The sequence below is a fragment of the Gorilla gorilla genome, chromosome X (genome assembly GCF_029281585.2).
Source record: "Gorilla gorilla gorilla isolate KB3781 chromosome X, NHGRI_mGorGor1-v2.1_pri, whole genome shotgun sequence".
NCBI classification, from domain to species: Eukaryota; Metazoa; Chordata; class Mammalia; order Primates; family Hominidae; genus Gorilla; species Gorilla gorilla.
The window spans coordinates 142436324-142460001 of NC_073247.2; the positions used below are offsets into that span (position 1 = coordinate 142436324).

Genomic DNA, 23678 nt, shown 5'->3' on the forward strand with positions numbered 1-23678 from the left:
ATTTCTTTCAGAACTAGAATGTCACACACACACACACACATTATTAAGGGCCATTAAAAGCTTCACTTCCCCTGAGGACTGGTATATTTTTTCTTCATGGAAAATGCAAATTATATAACTGATCAGGTTTCCCTTTTTTGTTTTGGCTGCTTTGTCACAGGGGCAGCTCAACTTCAGAAATCAGGTGGGAATCCTATGACCTACACACCTGAATTTTAATTAACTTCCCTACCTGGTCTTTGTCTTCTATTCTCATTTATATTTTCCCAGATGCTGATTTATTTTATTTTTTTATAAATTATTGTATTTTTTCATATACTGTAATCTTTCTTATAAGCTGCCTCAAAGTCTTTGCTGAATGAGGTGATGTAACTCAATAGTTAACCACTGTCTCCATACTGTATACCCTTGCATACCTTCCAATCATTGATGCACTGTTTCCTCTGCCTACACTGTTCTTAGTTCTTTCATCCTCCTGACATACTCCTATATATACCTGGACACCTAGCTCAAACATTACCTCTTTTGTGAACCTTCTCTGACCACTGCCATCTACCTAGCATTTCCCCTCACCACACCTGGGCTAAAACAATACTTATGTACAAGTTTCTATTATGACACTTGCAACATGATAGTGTAGTGATATTTACTTTGTTGCCTCTGCCACTGCAACTTGAGCTTGAAGGCAAGGATTGTGCCATGTCCATACTGGAATCCCCTATATCTAGCTCAATAGATTTTCAATGAATGGATGGATAAATAACAGAACAAATGAACAAAATGAAAGGAAGGCCTTTGAGCTGTTGTCAGTGAACAGCCAGCTCATATTCGAGAACATGTTGGATTAGGGAGAGAATGCGAAAGTTCTAAAAGTACTGGAGTCACTATGAGGGTAGGAAACTTTGTCTTTCTTGTTCATTGCTCTGTCCGCGGGGCTTCTCACAGTACCTTCACACCGGCAGGCTTCAGTGAATATTTCTTGCATGAATGAATGAATAAGCAAATAGTTTGACTCAGTTCCTTCTCCTAATAGTTTCCATGGGGAGTCTTTTCCTTTTCTTTTTAAATGATTGTTCCTATCACTGTGCATTTACTTATTCCAGCTAGTTAACGTCATGAAATTCTTATCTCAAAGATCCTCTAGCCCTTGAGTTTCATGTACTCTTCCAAAGGCTTTAAATAGTTTAAAATATTTCCAAGAGAAAACAGCTCCACAGCATTTACCTACACAGACTGTGATGTCGAGCGCCTCACTATCTGTATTTCTTGGTGTCTTCCCTGGGAGATAGGACCTCGTTCTTTGCGGGGACCTCAATACACAGTCTCTATTATGTTGACCATCTCCTGTTTGTCCTTCTGTGGCCCAGTTAATCTTGTTGTTGCCAGTAATCAAGTCAAAATCATGATGTGCTTGTTCCCAAATAAAAATATGACAATACATAGATCATATAAACTCATACATTTTTGTTGAAGTAAAGTACTTCTGTAATATCAAGATAAATAACTACAACATTTTTAACCTTTTCAGCTATACAATACAGAACTCATTCATATTCATAAAAGTAGGGTCCCAATTATGTCCAAACCAAATGATGACGCCTCGGTCTTTTTTTTTTTAAAGGATGACCTGACACAACAGCTAACTGCCAGCTGTTGTGTTAGTACAGGAGCTTGGTGGCATGGAGGAGACTTAAATGAGTATCTCCAGGTGTAGATATGCTCCATGGTGAATCTTGAGAGTACCATCAGTAGGTAGAATTCAGGTTTGTTTTGAAGAGACATTAATTTTATCTGGTATACATAATGTTTACGTATTATTGGCTCTTGGTAAAATATATACCATGATGATGAACAGTACTCTCCTTTCTCAGGATTGCAACTTTTTTGCCACTAAAAGCATACTCTATTTGTGGCAGATATTAAAAATAATACAAACCGAAGGCCAGGCCTTCCTGAGGAGCTTGCAGAACAGTGGTCTGTCATGTATCATACAAACTCCTTCTTTCTTTCTGTTCCCATCAGAGTTGGTCTGTTGGATCCAGTGAGAACTGCCTCCTTAAGAATGAGCAGGGCTTTGCTCTGGAAATAAGGTCCATGAGTTCATATTTTCCAATATCTTTCATTATGGAGCAGACACAGTCAATACAGTGGGGACATCATAATGAGGGACTCTTCTCTTTTTGTACTTCACAGGCTCCACACTTGGCTGCTAAGGATATTTTAATTGAGGGGAAAATAAAGGAAGCAGCAGGTAGTATTCAGCAAGTATCCCTTAATGGGTCCATCCTTGGATTCATCTGGAATGACTGGGGCAGAACAATGTTCTTTAACCAGAGGGCCTGACTCTATTGGGTTCCACTAACATTAGTCTTATTTGACCAGCTTCTCAAAGCAAATACTCTTGCAGGTAAGACAGCTGCCAGCCAGAGGGGACCTCCTGATCTGCCATCATTATGGATTAACTTTATTGAACCACAGCTGTACAAAACACCACGTTAGTTGAAAGGGAACTCCACGCCAAACCTCAGAGATAGCCTGTTTCTACTCCCTACTCAATGAATATAATAATTATGCCAGACATTGCCTTCATGACAAGTGTGTGTCCAACAGACTCAGCATCCATGACAGTATAGATTAGAGGTCTCTGGGGGAAGTGAAGGAAGCTTACATTATTGTTAGTTTTTCATCAATGTCAAAAGACTTTTCTATTGTCACAGACAGGCCAGATGAGACAGGACAAAGAAAAGTCTGCTGGCTCAGTAGGAAGCCTCCTGAGAAGCATAAAAGTAGCTGAATTACTGAGCCTTTGATGGGTGACTTCAGGCAACAGCTCCATGAGGCTTATTTGCTGCCTTTTCCATTTTAAGAAATCTTGACGCATGGGGTGCTGATCAGGGAGATGTTTTAACCCATTGTAAAGATGGCAGGCACTCTGTTCTCCAGACCTTGGCAAGAAGAAAGGTAGGGAGCATTGGAGTGTCGTGCCAACCTTCCATTTCTGTGAAAATCTCCACCAGATTTGTAAGGAACAGGCATCAGCACTGTCAGACATATACTGTTCTCTTCACCTGTTGCTGTCCAGTATTTCACCAGGCAAAAATTTCACGCTTGCATTTGCTGTCCTTCACTATTGTTAAAGGTAAAGATGAGTCATAATTCAACTTTTTGTGAGCCACATCGCACATGTGAACTTGAAACAATAATAACAATAGCTGAGTTAATTGAGGAATTACTGTGAGCCAGGCATCATTCTAAGGCTTTACATGTATTAACACATGAATCCTCATAACAACCCTATAACATAGGTGCCGTTATTATCTGCATTTTACAGATGAAGAAACTGAGGCATAGAGAAGTGAAGTAACTTGTCAACGGTCACACAACTAGTTAATGACAGAGATTTGAACATAGGCATTCTGGATCTAGAACCCAAGTTCAAATGTCAATGGTAAACTGCCTTCCTAAAATAATACAGAGATGAGAAAAACCAGTTCACACATAACTTAAGTGATTTTATACATAGCTTTACAAAGTATATCTCAGCCTGATGTTATTGCCCCATGCGCTTTAAGACAAGAAGGGAACTATTGAACTAATACCAGCATTTCTATGACCAGGTTTCTAAAGAGTCAATTAACTTTCCCTGGAGCATGGTGGCAGCAGAATCACTGAATTACATACAGGTCAAAGAGAAACCATTTCTTTACAGTCGTTAAGAAAACAAGATGTGGAGAAGGGGGCCAACAGTAGAAATTAAAAATACTCTTGAGGTTTCAAACGTCTGGTTGAAACTGGATGTGCAGAACGCTCATTAGCATATTAGCATTGACAGTGGCTGCATAGCATCCAAATACTTTCAATTTAAGTGGGAGCTTAGCAGCGATTTGAAGAATGTATGTTTGTACTTCCTCTACATCAAAGAGCATATAGTACTGCTAAGAGTAGTAATAATGATGACAGTTTATCTTTATTAGGTGCTTATTATATGGTAAGCAGTGTGCTAAGTATATTATTTAATGTCCACAGTAATCCTGTGAGCTAGGACACTATCATTATCTCCATTTTACAGATGAGAAAACTGAGGAACAGAGAGGTCAAGTAACTTGCTTAAGGTAACACAGTAAGTGGCAGAGCAAGGACTCAAACCCATGTAATCCTCTGACTTCAAGGCCTGTGTTGTTAAGCACTAAGCAAGATACTGTTATGAGGATTCAAGCCCTCCACCACACTGTTAAGAAAACTTACCCCAATCTTCTAGCCTTATTATTGACCCCAGCTCAAGCTTTGGGTCTGTAATGATTGCTTGGTGGCATTTTTGTTCTCAATGCTAGGCCTTTCTTTTCCATGTTATAGATGGATGGCTAAGTATTGAATATTACTTTGTGAGCACAGATTTATGCTTATATACGATAACTTACAAATCATATGATATCAGTTAACATTTAGTCCCCTGGAACACAGCGCAGATGTGGCCTCAATATTTTTCCTGGGACTTTTACACATATGGTCCAGACTGTCATAAACTGGAAATATTTAAGTCAAATTAGATTGTCTAGTCATCTTAGACTATAAGTATTGTGACTCAGGGACACTCCACAATATATATTTCAGTTTAAAACAATACAAAACAATATATATTTCATATAAATATATAAAACAATATATATTTCAGTTTAAATTCTATTATAATCAAATAATAAAGAGGTACTAAATAAAAAACTCATTACTTCCTTAGAAATGTCTATGAGAAATACATTAATAATGATTTTTGAAGTATTTTAATAGCTGTCATTTTTGAGTACCTTCTATGTAGCAGACATTGTGCTAAGTATGATTTAATTGTCATAACAATCCTAGGAGTTAGGTACTATTAGTCTGACTTTGTAGATGCGGACACTGGGTCTCAGAAGATACACAACTGCTCGAGATCCAATAGTGAAAGAAACAGGCTTGGAAGCCAAGCAGACTGAATCCAGAACCTGACCTCTTAACCACTCTGCAATACTGGCTCCTACAGTAACATTCACTGATCCCAGATTGGCCCTACTAGTCATTCAAAACCTAAGGAGATCCATGGTCCAATCACGGTAGCTCTCAAAGGATGTTTGGTTGTTCATTTCAATTGTTGTTGATCTAATGGAGAAGAATACAGTCCAGTGAACTACAACCTATGGTATGAATTATAGTTTGGCAGAGTTCTTTGCACCTGCCATATATAGAATTTAGACTCCTTTTTTTTCTCCACCCATTTCTTATTCACATACCTTTTTTTCTTCATGTTTGGTTGCTTTTATGCTTGTTTCTTGGCTTTTGATGTAATAACATTTCTTAATTCATTATTAGTATTGCTGTCTAGTGGACCTCACCCTCATTATAACTTATAAGGATTTAAAACCTAGGCTGGAATTGTGAAATAATATTTTTGGGGCTGTAGCTAACTATATAAATAAATGGCAAGACAAAATGGCATTACTCTAAATCTGTGTCTCAAATTTAGTGTGCCTGCGAAGCACCTGGGGACCTTGCGAAAATGCAGCTTCTGATTCAGTAGGTCTGTGCTGGGGCCTGAGATTCTGGGATTCTAAGCGGTTCCCAGGTTATGCAGGGCACACTTTGAGTAGCAAGGTTCTAGATTGGCCTGGTCCTGTTGTGCTTTTAAGTAAAGTCACAATTAATTGAATCTGTGGAGATTAATGTTTAGGCTGTTTAAAAAGCTGCCTCGGCTCCCTGAGATGGCAATTCTCAAATGTCTTCAAAAATTTATTGTAATGATTAATTAGCTCTCACTGTCCAGGAAGCTTTTTTGTGTCTAAACAAAACCCTCCAGGTGCTGTGATGTTCTGCTTCTCATTTTATCTTCAGCGGAGATGGAGTTAGTCCACCATGTCAATTCTATTATGGGTTACTTTGTTTATGTATATATGTATGTGTGTGTGTATTTACACACAGTTCTTCAATGTTAAAAAGAGTCTTTGGGCTGTCCTCCACCGTCTCCTTTCCTCTCCTCTAGGAATCTTAAGATTTTGGAGATATCTAAGTCAGTTCTCTTCCTGTCTCCATGTTTATTTGCCTCCTCTATGAAATCTATAAAATTACACATGCTTTGTAATTCCTTGCCAAAATCCTGTTGCCTTTTATTTCAAAGAGCTGTTTAAAGCTTCAATGACCCTAGCCTGCATTGGATATACACCCAGCATGTCCAAAGTGCAAAACGGAGTATACTAGTAACTACCGGCCACCCAGACTATAAAGCTCATATTACAAAAATGCACACTCTAGGCAGAATCTGGTAAATGTCAACTTCAAAATAAGTTGTGTCATACTGCTATATTTATTACCACATGGTCAATAAAAATAAGCACTTGCGAGGTGATTAAAAATAACATACCAGGTAAAATTGGTTGTCCGGCAATTCCCAGCGGTGCCATTCCAAGATTATTCATTGCTGTGGCCCATGCAGTTGGATCAGACATAGGTAGTGTCATTGCAGTGGAATCCACGTTCAGAGTTCTACTGTTATCGGCTGAAAAGAAATGACAAGCAAAATAATTTGTTGTGTTAAGGTTCTAGCAACTAGTTTACTTATAAACATAAATTCTGGCAAACTGTTTATAGAAATGGCTGGAGAAATGGACAAGTGGTGGATAAGGCCTCAATGCCAGCTTTCTTATAAGGGTTAAAACAATACAGCTTGAACTGGCAGGAAGTCATGGAATTTGAAAGTAATTTACCAGATGGCATTTTAGTATAAGTGTTTCCTTCCTTCTCTCCCTTTCTTCCTTCTCTCTCTCTTTTTCAAGCATACACAACAGAGGAGCTTGGAATGATTAAGTTTTCTATTCTTCTCACAGTCTACTAGCATATGATTACTTCAGCAGCTTCCATCCAAACTACTTATGCATGTAAAGCAAGAAAAAACATCCTAGGGCTTCTGTAGTTGGCAATAAAAGATGAAAATTATACTCCTGATGTAATTTCATATCTTTGAAGCAGTACTATTGAATAGAGCTGGACACACAATCAGCAGACATCAAATTAGCTGAATGACAATTTTGGGGGTTAGGGGAACAATGAGAAAAAGCAGACTAGAGACACAGTCCCTGCCCTCAAAGGTTGTACAATAAAATTGAAGAGACTGATGATGATGGTGATAATTATTACCATTATCACTGTTATCACCACCTCCACCCACTACTAACTCTGTTGAACACTTACTGTATGCCAGGTAAATCACTTGGCATGCATCATTCTCATTTAACTTTCAGAACAGCCCTATGAGGTAGGGACTATTTATATCTCCATTTAATAGAAGTTTTAGAGACATTAAAGAGAAGTTTTGAAAGGTCAAATATATTGTCCAAGGTCATACAGAATGTATAATTTTTAGCCACTATGCTTTACTATCTCCAGTTAAACAACTAGGAAACAATGAAAGACTCAAATGGTATAGATCAGAAATGTTACTGTAGTTTATGGTATGCAGAGCTACTGTGGCCTGAGTAAGCAGGAAATACTTCATGGAGAAAATAGGACTTGAAAGAATGAACCAGATTTATATAGAGCATGTCATGAGTGATGAGCAGTTATTAGATAGGTAAAGTAGAGGGGCCAGACATCCCAGGAGCAGGAATGATATAAGCAAAGACATTGAAACGGTTTTATAAGCACGTACATGTACACAGTGTTGGGAGAGATATAGTCATGAGTCATCTGAGCACAAACAGACTTTCGTTTTGGGAAATTTTCCTCTGACTACTGATAGCCATAGAAAAATCTTTCTATGGCTTTTTTCCTACCTCCCAGTACACACTTCTGCCAATTATAACCCATGAAGGCAACTCTGTTCTAATAGTAGCTTGCTAAAGTCCAAGGCAACATCAGGGCTGACTCTTGCCAGGGTTATTTATACATGTGCTATTTTGGTCACTGATTGGTCAGAACAAGCAAATGTAAATGTCTAAAAACATTATTTCTGAAATATTAGTTTTTGTCATTTTTCTGTGCTGCCTTTGCCTCTTCCCCCTTAATCCCTCCTTCACACACACACAGTGATTGATGGCACTAAGTGTTCATTAATTACAGTCAGAAGTCACATTTCAGAGTGATTACTCCTACAGAGTGATTTCTCCATCTGTAGGAACTTTAGTAGTCATATCCAGCTTTCAGTGTTCTCTCACAAAGGCATATCCAAAGGCTAGAAATAGCCTCCTTGCAAATATTATCAAGAAAACAAATATGGGATGCTGAATATCCTTTGGGTTGAGAGTTTACATAGTGATAATTAGTCTACTTGGACTTCCAAGCCCCCAGCTAGGGGAGGTAAGTATTTAGAGAATGTTACAGCTGAAAGACACCTTTAGAGATTATTGAGTCTACACTCTGATTTTCTCTGGTTGCTGGAGAATCAGTCCCAGAAGAAACTGGTAGGTTTAGAAGGACTGGGACCCAATGCCAAAAATAATTTCTTACAACAGTTTGGCTACTCATTGGTTCCGCAGTCACGAGAAATATTAAAACAAACAAACAAACAAACAAACAAACAAACAGGAACACTTCTCAGTAAAGGATTTTGAGGTCAAAGAATGAGAATTTATAATATATTAACCTAGCCAAACTCTGGACTAATTAGGGGCGGGATAAGTGTTTGGGGGAAGACAATGATCTCAATTACAATTTTGAAGGAAAACACAGTATTGTTATTTTCAAAACGTATAGTAATTCACAATGCTTGTTAAAATGTTAGTAAGTAGAGTTCCTGCTATGCTTGTTTACAGGAACAGATAAGGAACATGTGTGATTAACAACATTATTTCATCTCAATGAAAGTGGTTCTTAAATTCTTAGGAAGTTTTGCTTTAAATGTCCTTCTTATCTCCCTTCCCTCCCCTAACACCCATCTCCACCTGTCAAAATCCCACTCATTTTTGAAGGGTCACCTCAAATGCTACCTTGTTTATGAAACTGAAATGGCCAGGCGGGAAGGGCTCCCTGGCAGAGCCTCCCACTGACCTGCACCCTGGGGTGGAGCCTTGGAAGTTCATGTGTTTGCAGTGGGAAGGAGCCTGGCCCCTCCTCTTCCTGGGTGGAACCTGGGATTCAATCTATGAGGCGGGAAGCACACCAGCAGGACTCTGGCCTTGCAGAGGGTCCCTGTTTCCCTTTTTTACCCCTTTTGCTCCAATACATTCCATTTTTCTCACCCTTCAAAGTGTCTGCAAGCCTAATCTCTCATGGCCGTGTGACAAGAACCTGGTTCTTTGCTGAACTAAGGAAAAAGTCCTATAACAAAACCACCTCATTGGAATTAATTACTTCTTCTGATGTGTTCTCATAACATTTTATCTAGAATTTGATTTTCACATGTTTGCTCATTCTCTCACTCATTCCTTGCAAACTAAACTTTTTTGAGTCTTACTATATGCCATGCTGTTTTGCTAGTAACTACGAACACAGAGATGAACAAAACTCATTTACTGCTCTGGAAGAATTAAAAAACAATAAACAATCCAATATAAATTATTATAATAAGTACTGTAATTAAACCATGAGTGGAGTGCTCTGGGAACACAGAGGAGTAATTAAAGCTGCTGCAATGGGTTTGGGTATACGTGTTTCTGGTTGTGGGGTGGAGGAGGAATGCCAGGGAAGCCTTCATTGGGAAAGAATCATTTGAAGTAAGTCTTTAAGGAGGGATAGGATTTTCTTCCAGGTAGTGAATGGAAGATTGGGGTAAGAAGAGCATTCCAAAAAGCAAGAAGCACCAAGCATTTACCACCGACTGCCTTGGATTATTGTTATTGTGTACATGTCTCCCTTCTGCTGGCCTGCATGCCTCTTTTAGGTCAGGTACTGGGTTTGAGGCATTTTCCTTCCTTATTTCTTAGTTTAGTGTCTAGTATAAAGTAGGCATTCAAGAAATATTTAAATTAATAAAGAAAATTAATTTACATTGATTTTGGGCACAATAAGCAGTCTATACAATGACACTCATTGATTATTTGTATACCTTTTCAGAATGACAAATTGTCTTAAAGAGGTGGCATTATTGCTAAGCCAATTCTTTCTCTAGGACAGCTGAATACTTGTAGAAATTTGCTTAGTTACAACCAGGGATATATGCCCAACTAATAACTCAGTTTGATCTCATTAGCTATGATCTTAGTCCCATATCGGCATAATCATACATAAAAGCTTGCAAAATTTTGCTTTCAAAGGAAAATCCCAGATGATCACCTCTGGCAGTAATCTGGATTCAAGGTCCACGGTAGCAAAACATGTTGTGCTAAGTATCTGTTTAGAATTATCACTTAATGGTGGAAAAGTTAAGTTCTGGCCTGATCCACTTTCTAGACTAGAAATGGACATCTAGTAATTTTCCCCTGAATCCTACAATCACTGGCAGCAGCCAAGAATATTCAGAAGGCGAATGCTACTGGTTGTCAAGTGGTCTTTAAAATACCTACCCCAAGTCTGAAGAACATGTCTTGCCATGCTGGTTCTCCTATTCTGCTGTGTGACAAGTTCTCAAGAGGTCAGAGATTGTAGAGTGGCTGTGAGTAAGTGCCTTCTAGGTAATTTGGTTGAAGATATGGCACTTTGGAATAAGCTCCATTAGCACCAAAAGAATACAAGATTTGGAAGTGATCATCTACTTGAACTTGGTATCATTTTATAACTATCAAATCTCTGCCATCTGTTTATTTTTGTATTGTTGATGCATCACTAATTAACTTGTCAATCACTGTCAAAGTTATTTGATTTTGAAGACTACACACACACACACACACACACACACACACACACACACAATTTCCTCTGAAACAAGGACAACAGTATGTTGGTGCTGTCTCTTCAACTATATTCTTTCATTAAGACAAAAACTCTCCTTCTCTGATGATTTACCCTCCTACAATTCTCTTTCTTATGTCAGAGTGTATATCCACTGGTTTTTATGCTCACTGTAATTTTGTTACACATTATTATGCAAAGTTGAGGAGACAGTTTTGTCAACAAACATCTATTGAAAGCCTGTTAACCACAGGAAGCAATCCTGTCTAATCATCAAGAGCATTGGTCTGGGAGTCAGATGGCTCTGGACTAGAGTCTAACTCTACTACTTAGCAACTGTAATGTGCTCATTCACTTTCTTTCTTCTCTTCTTGCCTGCCTGCCTTCCAGTCTTCCTTTCACATTTACCATACATTCACTGAACATTATCTATGTGTCAGGCAGTATTGCAGATGTTGAGGATATTAGGGTGAGTCAAAGAGACCTCATCCTTGCTCTTGTAGAACTTATACTCTAATGCAATAGACAGATATTAAAATACAAATAATTATGCACTGTAATAAGTGTTATGAGCAAATAACTGGGTTTGACGAAAAAATGGGAAGCTACTAAATTAGGAAAATGAAAGCATCTACCTTATAGGTTTGTTGAAGATTAGATAATGTGGGCAAAGAATTTAGCATGTCTTCTGGCTCATACTGAGCACTCAATAAATGGCCATAATAACATGGTAATAGTTATCGTAAACGATGAGGAAGTGGTCCCAGCCCTTGAGGGGTTCAAAGTCTACTGAGAGAACCAAGCATACACATGAATTACTAGAATACACTGTATGAATAATGAAACTGAGGCACAGAGAGTTTAAGTGATCAGCTCAACATCACACAGCTAGTAGGTAGTAGAGCAAGAATATAAGCCCAGTCAGCTCTGATGCCAATGCTCACAATGTAACTCATCACACTAAACTCTCTTCCAAAGAGTACATTTATTCTGTGTTCTCCTAGCTCACTGAAGACATTGCTATCATAGCCCTTACTACATTATATTTTTCTGATCTTTTTCCATGTCTGTCTCTCCCCAGAAATTGCTTATTCCTCCTTGTTATTTCTAGTGCCTAGACACAGTGTCTGACATAGAAAAGATGTTTAACAAGCTATTTTAAACAAATACATGAGGAAATATATGAGTATACAAAAGAGTCCTCCACAGATATTCTTTCCAGAAGCAGGTGTCAAGCTATTCAGAACAGGATACTACTCTATTATTGTATTAAGATAAAATCTCTTTTGGAGGGTTTCTTTTGAGGGCTGAGTGTTAAACAAAAATTTTAAATGGAAAAAGAAAGGAAGATAAAATGGTGACAATTTGAAGTATTATAATCCTTACATGCTGATAATACAAAAAATTCCCAATTACAGACATACAAACTTCAAGGAAGATAAATCTGGGGATGGGAAGATAGCATCACTGAGAAATTCTTCACTTATGAGAAGGAACTAAAATTTCTTAGAGAATTTAAGGTAATTAAATTTACTAAAATGAAAGTCCATGTAGCAGCCATATTTGTTAATTCCTTGAGGCCAGGGGACACAAACCTCATTTACTTCTGTACCTTTACTGTGACTAGCTCAAAGTAGGTGCCAGTAAGCGTGTTTTTAAATAAGAGAACTCTACAAGAACTCAGCAACTGTACAAAGTGGGGCTTACCTGCATAGCCTATTTCATAGACCCACAGCCATCTAAAATCTCTTTGCATTGTGTGGTCCTGAACTGTGAACTTAGGTCTGTCGTCATTTCTGCAGAAAGAAGATAGTAGTCTCAGCTGGGCGTGGTAGCTCATGCTTGTAAATCCCAGCACTTTGGGAGGCGGAGGTGGGTGGATCATTTGAGGTCAGGAGTTCAAGACCAGCCAGGTCAACATGGTAAAACCCAATGTCTACTAAAAATATAAAAATTAGCTGGGCGTGGTGGTGTATGCCTGTAGTCCCAGCTACTTGGGAGGCTGAGGCACGAGAATCACTTGAACCCAGGGATGGAAGTTGCAGTGAGCCGAGATCACACCACTACATTCCAGCCTGGGCAACAGAGTGAGACTCTGTCTCAAAAAAAAAAAAAAAAAAAAAGAAAGAAAAGAAAAAGAAACAGAAACAGATAGTGGTCTAAAGGTGGGTGGGACATGGGACATCAGGCCTCCAGAATATACTAGGACTCAGAAAAATGATGAATAATAGTGTTTTTTTAATACTTTAAGTTCTGGGATACATGTGCGAATGTGCAGGTTTGTTACATAGGTATACACGTGCCATGGTGGTTTGCTGCACCCATCAAGCCATCATCTACAGTAGGTATTTCTCCTAATGCTATCCCTCTCCTAGCCCCCCACCCCCTGACAGGCCCCGGTGTGTGACGTTCCCCTCCCGGTGTCCATGTGTTCTCATTGTTCAACTCCCACTTATGAGTGAGAACATACGGTATTTGGTTTTCTTAATAGTTTTAAAGATAGCAATTATAATAAGACTAATAAGAGTCAACAGTTATATAATGCTTACTATGCACCTCACACTGTTCTAGGCACTTTATGTATATTAATTTAAAATTCACAACAATCCTATGAAGTAGGTCCTTTCATTATCCCCATTTTACTGATGAGGTAATAGGAACAGAGAAGTTAAGCAAGCTATCCATAGTTATATAGCTAGCTTGCAGTAGAGCCGAGATTCAAACCCAGGCAGTCTGGCTTCACAATTCATGCTCTTGACCACTATGCCCTACTAAACTAGGGGGTACATCAAGTTATAGAATATTTGAGCTGAGGGCTCTAGAGCTCATCATTATACAGATGGGTACTCTCAATGTCCTCTATCGCAGTGCCAAGTTTGCCCCACAGGGGACATTTGGCAGTATCTGGAGACATTTTTGATTGTCATACCTGGCAGCAGGTAGTTGCTACTGACATCTAGTAGAGGCCAGGGGTTCTGCTAAACATCCTACAATGTACAGGACATCCCCCTACAAGAACCAATTATCTGGCCTAAAATGTCAATAGTGCTGAGGTTGAGAAATCCTGCTCTACTGTAACAATTTTTGTGTGTTCTTACTGGAGAACACCTTATACCCCTGGTTTCTTCCACAATCCTTTCCCATCTATCACATGTACAGGCAACTCCAACTTCTGTAGTTTATGCCGTACCCTACTCTCTTAAGCTATCGTGCAACTAAGACTAATCTGATCAAACCCTCCTCTCTGACCCCATCTCAAGAATCTATTAACGCTTTCAGCACGGTTATTTCTATGCTTCGCATCAAAGAAATGATCCTTGTTGTGGGAAGTCCAGGTACCATGGAATGCTCATGGGATGCTGTTTGAGAACAGTCCTGGAAATAGCAGTAGGCATACCATGACAAAGGAAAGAGAAAGGAAGTTTAGAAAATGCTTGCACAAAATGTGGAAGAAAATTTCATTTCTGGCATATCACATAGGACCTCGCATACAGTAGGCATTCGAGAAGTATTTGTTGTGAAAAGATGACACAGGGGCAGGGTTGGGTGTCCTACCAAGGAATAACATTGTGTTTTCTGTTCTCTGTCTAAGGGAAAGGAAACAGTAGAACAAATCACATTTGGGGTCTGCATTAAGCCTGGGGCTCAAGGCTTTATCTTTTGCGTAGTATTTATTGCTTATGAAGCAATATATTGTGGCAGTGCAGGTGTTATTTTGAATCTCTCTTCATATTCCTTGAAAATTAACAATCTATCATTGTTTGTGAACAATGCACTGAAGCCTGAGGCACAGGCCACAGTCCCTCCTATTGCAGACTTCAAGTGATGCCACAGCTTGCATCACGGTGATGCAGGTGAGAAAACTGACAGGGGCTTTTGTAGGCTTTTGTAATACAAGGCTCCCAGATGGCTTGAGAGAGATGATGCTATTAGACAAGCAGGATGGATCAAAGAGTCACTCAAGGGAATCAAGATGTCATACATTCTCTTCCTTGAGAAAGGAAAGGGAGATAAGGGAAAGGAAGGCAAAGGGAGGCAAGGGAAGGGTCTTTATGCTGGCCTATATATATAGTAGGTAGTCATTTTCACATGAGTTGTGAGTATGGCAGGGTGGGAGTTGGAAGAGAGTAGCTTGATCTTCAAGGTATACAGATGAGAATCTCAGCATAGCGGGTGCTTTCACAAACTAAACCTCATCCTGGAAGATTTATTGTTTTAGTCTATAAGCAAGAGGGTCCTGAAGACAGCCACCTCTGTATTGGAGCAGTTATCAAGATGTTCAATATTTAAGTTAGATCAATTTAAAGCCACGGAGCCAGGCCGGCCCTCCAGATGGCAATTGTAGTGAGGGTGGGGTGAGGGCGTGGTATAGTGAGGAAGAAGAAGGCCACAGAATTTGGTATGTGCCTCTCCAAGGAAGTGATAGCACATACCCTACATTTATGAAGGCAACAAGGTATAGTAGAAGGAATACAGGACTTGGAGCCAGATAGATCTAAAATCCAACCTTGGCTGTACTCCTGACTAGCTGAATGACTTTAGGCAAGTTCCACAAACTTTTTAACCTGTTTATTCACTTGTAGCTGGGGATAATGATACCTATCTTTCATATAAAAGATAATGATAATGATGTTGATTCCTAATATTGGTTAAATGCTTATTATGTGCTAAACATTGTTTTAAAGCTTTGCATGTATTATTACAGTAAGTAGCTAGCCAGGCATGAGTGGGGCAGGAGAGGGCTCCCCCAGCCCCACCAGGAATGTCAGGCGACTATCAGGTAGTTGTCACACTGACTCTCTAAAATAATAATTGATCATAGCCAGCGCCAGGAAAAAGTAGTTTCCCAATAAATAAAAACACCTGAAACTGGTGATTGGCAACATCCCAATAAGATCTCTGGTATTGGGCGAGTGGGCTCAGGCATGTGCATTAAGAGACAAAATGGCACAGTTGAACTGATATATGACCTTCCAGGGGCATTCCACTGGAACAGGGAAGAACGCTTCAGATGAGCATGTGTACAACTCTAGTAAACACACTGAGCATGCTCACCTCCCAAGTGCTAGCAGGCTCCCACACATGCAGGCAGCTTACCCTAATGGAAGAATCAAGGGAAACGGGATGCAAGATGCTGGAAGTATGCCAGCATATAAAACCCTAGGTCCAAAGTCAAACAGGGCACTTGACCTCCAAGATATCCACTTAGCCCTCTTCCAAGTGTACTTTACCCTCTTTTCATTCCTGCTCTAAAGCTTTTTAATAAACTTTCACTACTACTAAAACTTGCCTTGGTCTCTTCTTCTTCCTTATGCCCCTCAGTCGAATTCTTTCTTCTGAGGAGGCAAGAACTGAGGTTGCTGCAGACCTGTATGGATTTGCCACAGGTAACTCAGATACTTCCACCACTAACAGTATTATACAATATAATTCTTACAAAAACTCTATGAGACAAGTGATATTTATCATTATACCCGTTTTATAGACAAGGAGTATGAAACACAAAGAAGTTAACAAGTTGCTCAAGGCCACAGATACAGTTAATGTTGGAATTGGAATTCAAATTCAGGAAGTATGGCTCCAGAGACAACATGTTTAACCACTGGGCTATATACCATCACTAAGAATGCTGAGCCCAATATCTGACACAGAGCAAGTACCTGATCATGACTTTAACCCTACTTCCTTTATCTTTCCCTTCCCTTTTTCTGGCAGGGAAGAAATCATTCAGATGCCCTGTGGGGGATCTTTGAGCTGCGGCCAAGGGCTTCTTTTGTAATTTCAGGGTGGGCTGGCATGGGCTGAAGTATCTCAGGGATAATACTTTTCAGTTCCAGGTTATTAGGCAAATTGAGTCAGAAGAATAGGTTAAGGTTGGACCCAGGGGTTCTGGTTGGACCCAGGGTTCTGGAATACCATCAGGCTCCACTGTGGGAACCTTAGAGGGCTGCCTCAGCTACTAAGAGCAGTGGCTGACTCCCCTTGAAAGGCTCTTTTGGGGTTTTTCTGGACTACAGTCTGTAATTGCCAACCCTCTGGCTTCATGGACTTCTCAGATACCTGTGAACTAATGTTACCTTGGTCTAGAGTGAATGGCTGACTATGGTCCTCTAATCTAGGATTACATCATCACATTTATTCCATATTTTCTTACCTAATATTTAGGTAAAGAATACCAAAAAGCATAGGTGGGCCTAAAAAAAAATGCTACCTGTCTCAGCTCCTTTAATATCTGCACTAATTGCCTGTTAAGTCATATAATTCTTTTCCTGGTTTTGAAATAAACACATAAATATTACTGTCAGGACCCCAAATGTTGTAGTTACTGGTGTTCAGCTAGAAATCTTAATATTTAAACTAATCAACTAACTGCATTTCAGGTACTGAGCACGCTCTTTAAGTTAATCGCATGGCTGCTGGTGGGGGAGGGGGTGGAGAAAGAAAAAAACAGAAGCGTAACTTTGTTAAGTTCCCAAAGCTCTGTGGTCTGTGCTTTCCCAAGGTAAGTTGAGTAAAAGGTGACTTGGCAACACTGCTACTATGCTCTTGGAAGTCTGGCAAGATCTCTTGGAGGAAAAAAAACCCCACACCAGTCCTGGGGCTAATCCACAAGCCGTTTTGCTGCAGTCCTTGTTGCTGAAAATCTTTCCAATATGTTTCAGTCCACTTCCTTGCCATAGAAAATAGAGTATGACAAGGATAAATATAGCATGAACAAGATCTGGAGTTTGGAAGGCTAGTTTGAACTCTGGCCCTACCGTTTACTCACTATGTAGCAATCACTTACACCTGTGTTTGTCAAAGTACGTTCCAACCATGTGCATCAGAATCACCTTGGGTGCTTGCTAAATAGGCCAATTTCCAGGGTTCACTGCTGAAGTTTTCACCTGGGTGGCACTGGGGACTCTGCCTGTTGAGCAAGTACCCTAGGTAACTCTTACACCCACTACAAATTTGAGAAACACAGAGCTTCAGTTTTCTTATCTATAAATAAGAATGATGCCACCCTTTCACAGGGTGGTGATGAAAACAACATAGGTAATCAATATGTGCTAGTTGTACCTGAATCTTTGGTGAAGTTATTGCAAGACTACGAGATACATTCTGAATATTAATTTAACAAACTTGTGAAAGCCATATACTATGTGATGGTACCCAGGTGAAAACTACATGTTTTCCTGTCCTTTGAGGGGCTCATAGACTAGTGAGAGTGGCAGATATGAAAACAAAAACTACTGTACAGTTTGAAAATGGCTAAACAGAGATATGAAGAAGGGGGAGACAGTTCCCCTGCTAGGATGGTGCTAAGGAGAGAAGGTGGTAGAGGAGGGAGGGGAGCACTGAGGAAGTGATGTGAAACTGGAGGTAGTGACTTTAAACTGAGTTTTGAAAACTAAGCCAATTATCATGGTACTACAAATATCTTAAAAGGTACAGAATAAGGCTGTATTTGTACTAAGTCTAAAACCTAGAATGCAAGTTGTTCTTGTTTGGGGAAATGGGAGTAAGTGGAGATTATTTTCCATATCAATTTCCTTATCATTTCTCTCTCCTAAAAGTAGAATGTGGAAGAACTGGAGTCATTTTGTATTCCCAGTAGGTTGACTCTGAGAGGATGGGTGTTGGGCTATATTGTTGACTTGCTGTGTAAGTCATTAACTACATGGCCATGGTCTAAGTTGGTGGGGGTGGGGGGTGGGACCCTGGCCATGATGACTATAAATAAGTCAGGTGGTAAATCCTGCTGATAATGGGACCTTTGGCTGAAGTACTAGCTGCCTCAGCAGGGCCATCCTCAGATATTAAGGGCAATGCTATATATACACATACAACCGCATGAGGCAGTGACTAATGGCTCTGCCTTGGGCCAGCAGCTCTGGCCCCTTTCGTGCTTCTTTACCTCTGCAAAGCAGCCAAACTGGAGTTTTCAAACTCCACTCCAATTTCACAAATAATCAAAAGACAATGGACTTTATTATACATACCTTCACATTATCTTCACTACCTTTCATGTTTCAAAATGACTGATTGTTTTTTTTTTTTGAAAACCACAACACATTCCCATCAACCACTAGCATGCGTTTGGCCAGACCAGGCATGATAAACTCTCAAGCCTTAATGCTGAATGATGCTGAATGAAGAGAAAAAAAAATAGGGTTATAACAGTGGTTAAGATCATAATCTTTGGATTAGATCTGAGTTCTAGTCCTGGCCCACCATTTATTACCTGTGTGATGTTAGGCAAGTGATTTCACGTCTCTGTGCTTCATTTTCTACATCTGAGAAATGGGATAATAATAGTACCCATCTTATAGGGCTATAGTGAAGATTAAAGAAGAAAATATACAAAACAGACCTATTGTGGTGCCTAACTTGGTAAATGCTTGTAGAATACTAGTAATTATTATCAATATACTAACAATGGTGGGCATTACCTCTGATATCTTATGGAAAACAGGGGCCACTGGGGGTAAGGAAAGAGGGGAGTGTTACAATTTCTTCAGGTGAAAAGAACATGAAAATACCAGTACAGGAACCAGCCATTAATAATATTAGATTGGTGCAAAAGTAATTATGGTTTTGTGATTAAAAGTCATGGCAAAAATGGCAATTACTTTTGCACCAACCTAATAGGAGAGAATGTATTTACAACAAAAAAAGAACAAGATGGTTTATCTTTAACAAGTTCTTTACCAAGACCACTGCCAGAAAAAAACAGTGGGATTAATTTGTATTCTTCTCATCTGATTAATGCATTTTCTGAAAGTGCTACTGCTAATAAAATCCTAAAAAGATGTTCCAGTGTTACCCTCCACCACTGTACATACCCCCAACCTATCAGACCTGCTGCCAAAACCTATTTGCTTTTTTCCTCTAAAACCATGGATGACATTTGTATCTGTGCTCTCTCTCCTGATCCCCCCATCTGTGGTGGAGGAAAGCCAGAATTACTTAGTGTTGTAGCTCAATTATCCATGACAAGATTGGAAAGCAAGGGGGTAGGCAGGAGAAGAACCTGCTCTTCACAGACAGCTTTCTAACAAGACAAAGGCAGATTATGGCCACGGCTGTGACCTCCATGACAGCTGGGCACAGGACACCCGCTGTATCAGCATACTCCGGGAACAATACATATGCAAGTAAATTTGGTTGGCAGTTTGTGATTCTGGGACAGTATTAATAATAGTGCCTTTCCTGAAATCTATCCTGTATATGATGTATTTTGCCACGTTTAATTCAATAGCTCTTCTGAATATTTTAATACAGCAACAGTAGTCCAAATAGCAAACACATGTGAATTATTAACTTTCTTTTATCCATTTCTGCTGTAACTTAAATTTTCTTCCTGAGTGAATCTCCAGGCCACTAGTGACATCACCTTTAATCTATTTGTGTGGTGTGTGTGTGTGTTTATTGGCATTAACATGGAGGAGACATAAGCTGTTAAAAAATAAAAGGCGTCTAGGCTAGTGATGATCTCCAGAGTAAACCTTACAGGGATTGGCAGAGCAAATTTGATTTGAAAATGATTACAAAGGGTGAATTCCCTGTAAATAATGAATTGGAAAGAAAATCAGGCTGGGAGTATTTGCTTATCCACTTATTTCCACATGGAAGAAAAGCTGTAATTCCTGACAGCCTGTGCTTACAGTGTGACTAGATTGGCCAGAGAGAAACCAACGGGTGATAAAAATAAGTACACAAGCCCACCAGTTCACTGCATTCTCTGTCAGGTCCAACACCAAGGAAAACCATAAAGATAATAAGTCTTTGGATAACAGCCCATAAATCCACGGTTACAGTTCAAGCACTTAACTTCAAATTCCCAAGTGACCATGCCACTGTTCTTATCTGTTAAAGAAGCTAGAAGTTCACTGTCAGAAAGGAGGTGAGGTGATGGGCAAGGCAGCTGAAATACTCAAAGACCCCAGGAAAATTCTGGGAAAGCATGCCCTCCTTGCAAATCACCACTTCTTGAGAAACTAATTCATATGTCACTGGGAGACACTGTCAGAGCCAACTGGCTAGGTTTCTACCAAAGTGCACCTAGTTTTCAAGAGTGGCTATCTTCCTTGAAAATGTAAAGCTAATTTCTGTATATCAAATCCTATTTTTTTCCACTGACTCACAGTGTCTTTTTCTAATTTTTAAAATTACATATTGAGTAGGTACACAGGAAAATTTATAAGATACAAGTGTAAAGTATAAACAACAACAATGCAATGAAATTTGTATGCCCAACATGCAGTTTAAGAAAAAGAATATCACTATTACCTTTAAAGTCCACCATGTACCCCTCCCTAATCGCTTCCATCTGCCCTGAAAGATAACCACCGTTTTGAATTTTGTGTTAATAATTCCTTGCTTATCTTTATAATTCTACTACATATGTTGATACCGTCCCTTCAAAAATGTTTTATCTTAATTTCTAAAGGATTCTTTAATTGCCAAGAGCTTTCTGTGCTGTTTTCTTTCATACTCCTGCCCCACTGTTTCCCTCTCCCTCCCCTCCCTCTCTTCCTCCTTCTCTCTCTCTTTCTCTATCCACCTTCCTTTCTGTGTCTCTCTCACCACCCCTCCTCCACTCAGCTAGAGGAGTAGTTAGTGATCTAGGAACAAACATGAATGCCAAAGATATCAGTTAGCAGTGAATCCATATGTGAAGGCAGTAATTATTTTGTAACATGGTGACTTTCCTTTTGTTCTTCAAATGAATCCCTGCATGGGCCCTAATTCGTTTACCCAGAAGTTCAGAGGTGATTAGGGAATATGGAGGTGGCAGCAGGCTACAGAGCAGGGTGACAGAGCTGTGAGTATTGCCTAGCATGGGTACCTCAGGGGTCTGGAGCCAGAAGACCATGCTATTTGCTGGCTATGTAACTTAGGCGAGTCACTTAATATTTCTGGGCCTGGGTTCCTTCATCACAAAAAATGTAGAAAACAGTAATACTGATCTTACAGGGTTGATGAGATAAACAAGGGATATTAATTGGAAAAGTATTTTGAAAGCTATAAAATACTATATAAAGGTGAGTAAACGATGTTGCTGTTCTGCTGCTGTTGATGACATCAGTTCTATTAAAGTCAAGGTAAACAACTAAATGGTTATGAATTTTCTAAGTTTGGAGCTAATCCACAGATTTATCCTTGCCAGCTGCCTGGTAAAGCCAGCGTATCACAGATAAAATTAAAACTTCTTTTCCGATGCTTTATTACTGGTCCATGTGGAAGCTTCCCCCCCCATCCCCCGACTTCAAACATCTTCCCCAAATCCCACTGTACCTGCCCAATCTGCGTGTGAGGGAGTTGTGTTTGCTCTGGTCTACGTCAGTGCCGGAGCCCAGGGCAGAAAGTAGTCACACATTATAGGAATGCAACATTTTCTCTTCCTAATCATTTCTCATAGGACAGTGCAGGTTGGTAACTCAAATCGAAATGTATGCAAGATGTGCTCATCACCTGATCAGTTTGCGCCTGAGGAACCTTCTGAAGGTCCTGACTTTTGCCTGTGTGCTATTAACATAACCATTTGCATGTCATTTCCATTCTGTTTTTTAAAGAGTCTCTCCTTGAAGATCTATGAGAATGAGAGTAAGCAGTGGAAAGCCACGTTTCCATTCTGCAAACGATATAATCAAATCTGTAAATGCGCAAAAACACACACAAGAGACGCTCCATAAAGCTGCTGGCAATTATTTCGGTGAACAGACGCAAGTTGTGCACAATTCGCCACAGCTGCCTCAGGTGTTGAAGGAAGAGATTCAAACAACAGAGGGGAAATATTGATCATCTTTTTGAATATAGAGTTAGGCTACCTGCTTAGGTGCCCAGGAGGGGGTGTGGGAGGAAGAATGCTGGTAATGTTCCCACACATTTCCCAGCTTGAGGCTGGACAGCCACATGCCCATCTGCTGCTAAGGAAAAAAAAAAAAAAAAAAAAAAAAAACCAGACAGGGCTTAAACACATAGGAAAGGCTGTTTGACCTTTCAGGTTGTAAGGCTCTTGCCCTCCGCCTAACAGCTGACGCCTGGAACAAGCAGGCAAACCCCACATGGCCTCTGAAGGGGCTAGTATGGGGGCTCCAGCTGAGGGGTGGCTGCAGCTATGGCAACACATGCCTGGGAATGAGTTAACACCAGCCAAAGGGGTTAATGGAAGAGGCAAGAGCTTTTATACAAATGCATTAGGGAAAGAAACGCAATACAGTGGGAATGAGGTCCATTAATAAAGCTGAGTGATAAAATCCACGACCATTCTCAAATTGGACTTGGCAACTTAAACTCCTTTTCCAAATTAGGGTCCTGTGTTCTAGCTGCTCATGGGGATACTAAGCTTCTATCTTTAAAAAGAATAAAAACAATACTATAATATGCAGTTAAAAGGAGAAAATAGGATAGGCAAAAGGGTAAAAATTAGACTTGCAAACAAAGGAAGGAAGAGAAACAAAAGAGATGTGTACAACTATGTTCTGAATATGTTCAAACAGCTTGTTATTACTAACAATCACCACCTGACAATAAATTACCCCTCTACATGTGGATTAAAAGCTGCATTATCATGATGCATTAGAATCAATCTGAGTACTAACGATAATGGGTGGCTTGGTGGCTAAACATGGCCCCCAATTACTGCCAAGTGCCCTCTCCCTTTGTGGCTACAAAACAACTGTCATCAATATTCTCTCATAGAGAGTGTTTTCTTATCAGTATTACATCCTCAAACATCCTTGGAAAGCAGGTCGATATTGATGGGCTTTTCTGAGGAAAACAGGGAGGCATGGAGAAGTTAAGTGAAAATCAGCAGAGGCAGCCCTCCTGGCCCATCAGAGAATTTGGGTTATAAAGGGAGCTAAGGTAAGGAAGCAAAGGCCTTCAGCCTGCTCTTTCCA

The 23678-nt window shown here is 39.8% G+C and overlaps 1 protein-coding gene across 7 annotated transcripts in view; it reads right to left on the reverse strand.

The window, feature by feature from the left end:
* The window catches only part of ENOX2 (ecto-NOX disulfide-thiol exchanger 2), a 294262-nt gene that overhangs the window by 82174 nt on the left and 188410 nt on the right, over nt 1-23678 (reverse strand). For 4 of the 7 annotated variants that reach the window (XM_055376270.2, XM_019019781.4, XM_019019780.3 and 1 more), the window contains one exon: nt 6389-6523. In XM_055376270.2, coding sequence (XP_055232245.1) covers nt 6389-6485 — 97 coding nt within the window. In that variant the 5' untranslated portion in view covers nt 6486-6523. Of the gene's footprint in view, nt 1-6388; nt 6524-12495; nt 12585-23678 lie in introns of all 7 variants that reach the window. The other 3 variants (XM_055376267.2, XM_055376266.2, XM_063703093.1) reach the window with 1 other exon arrangement.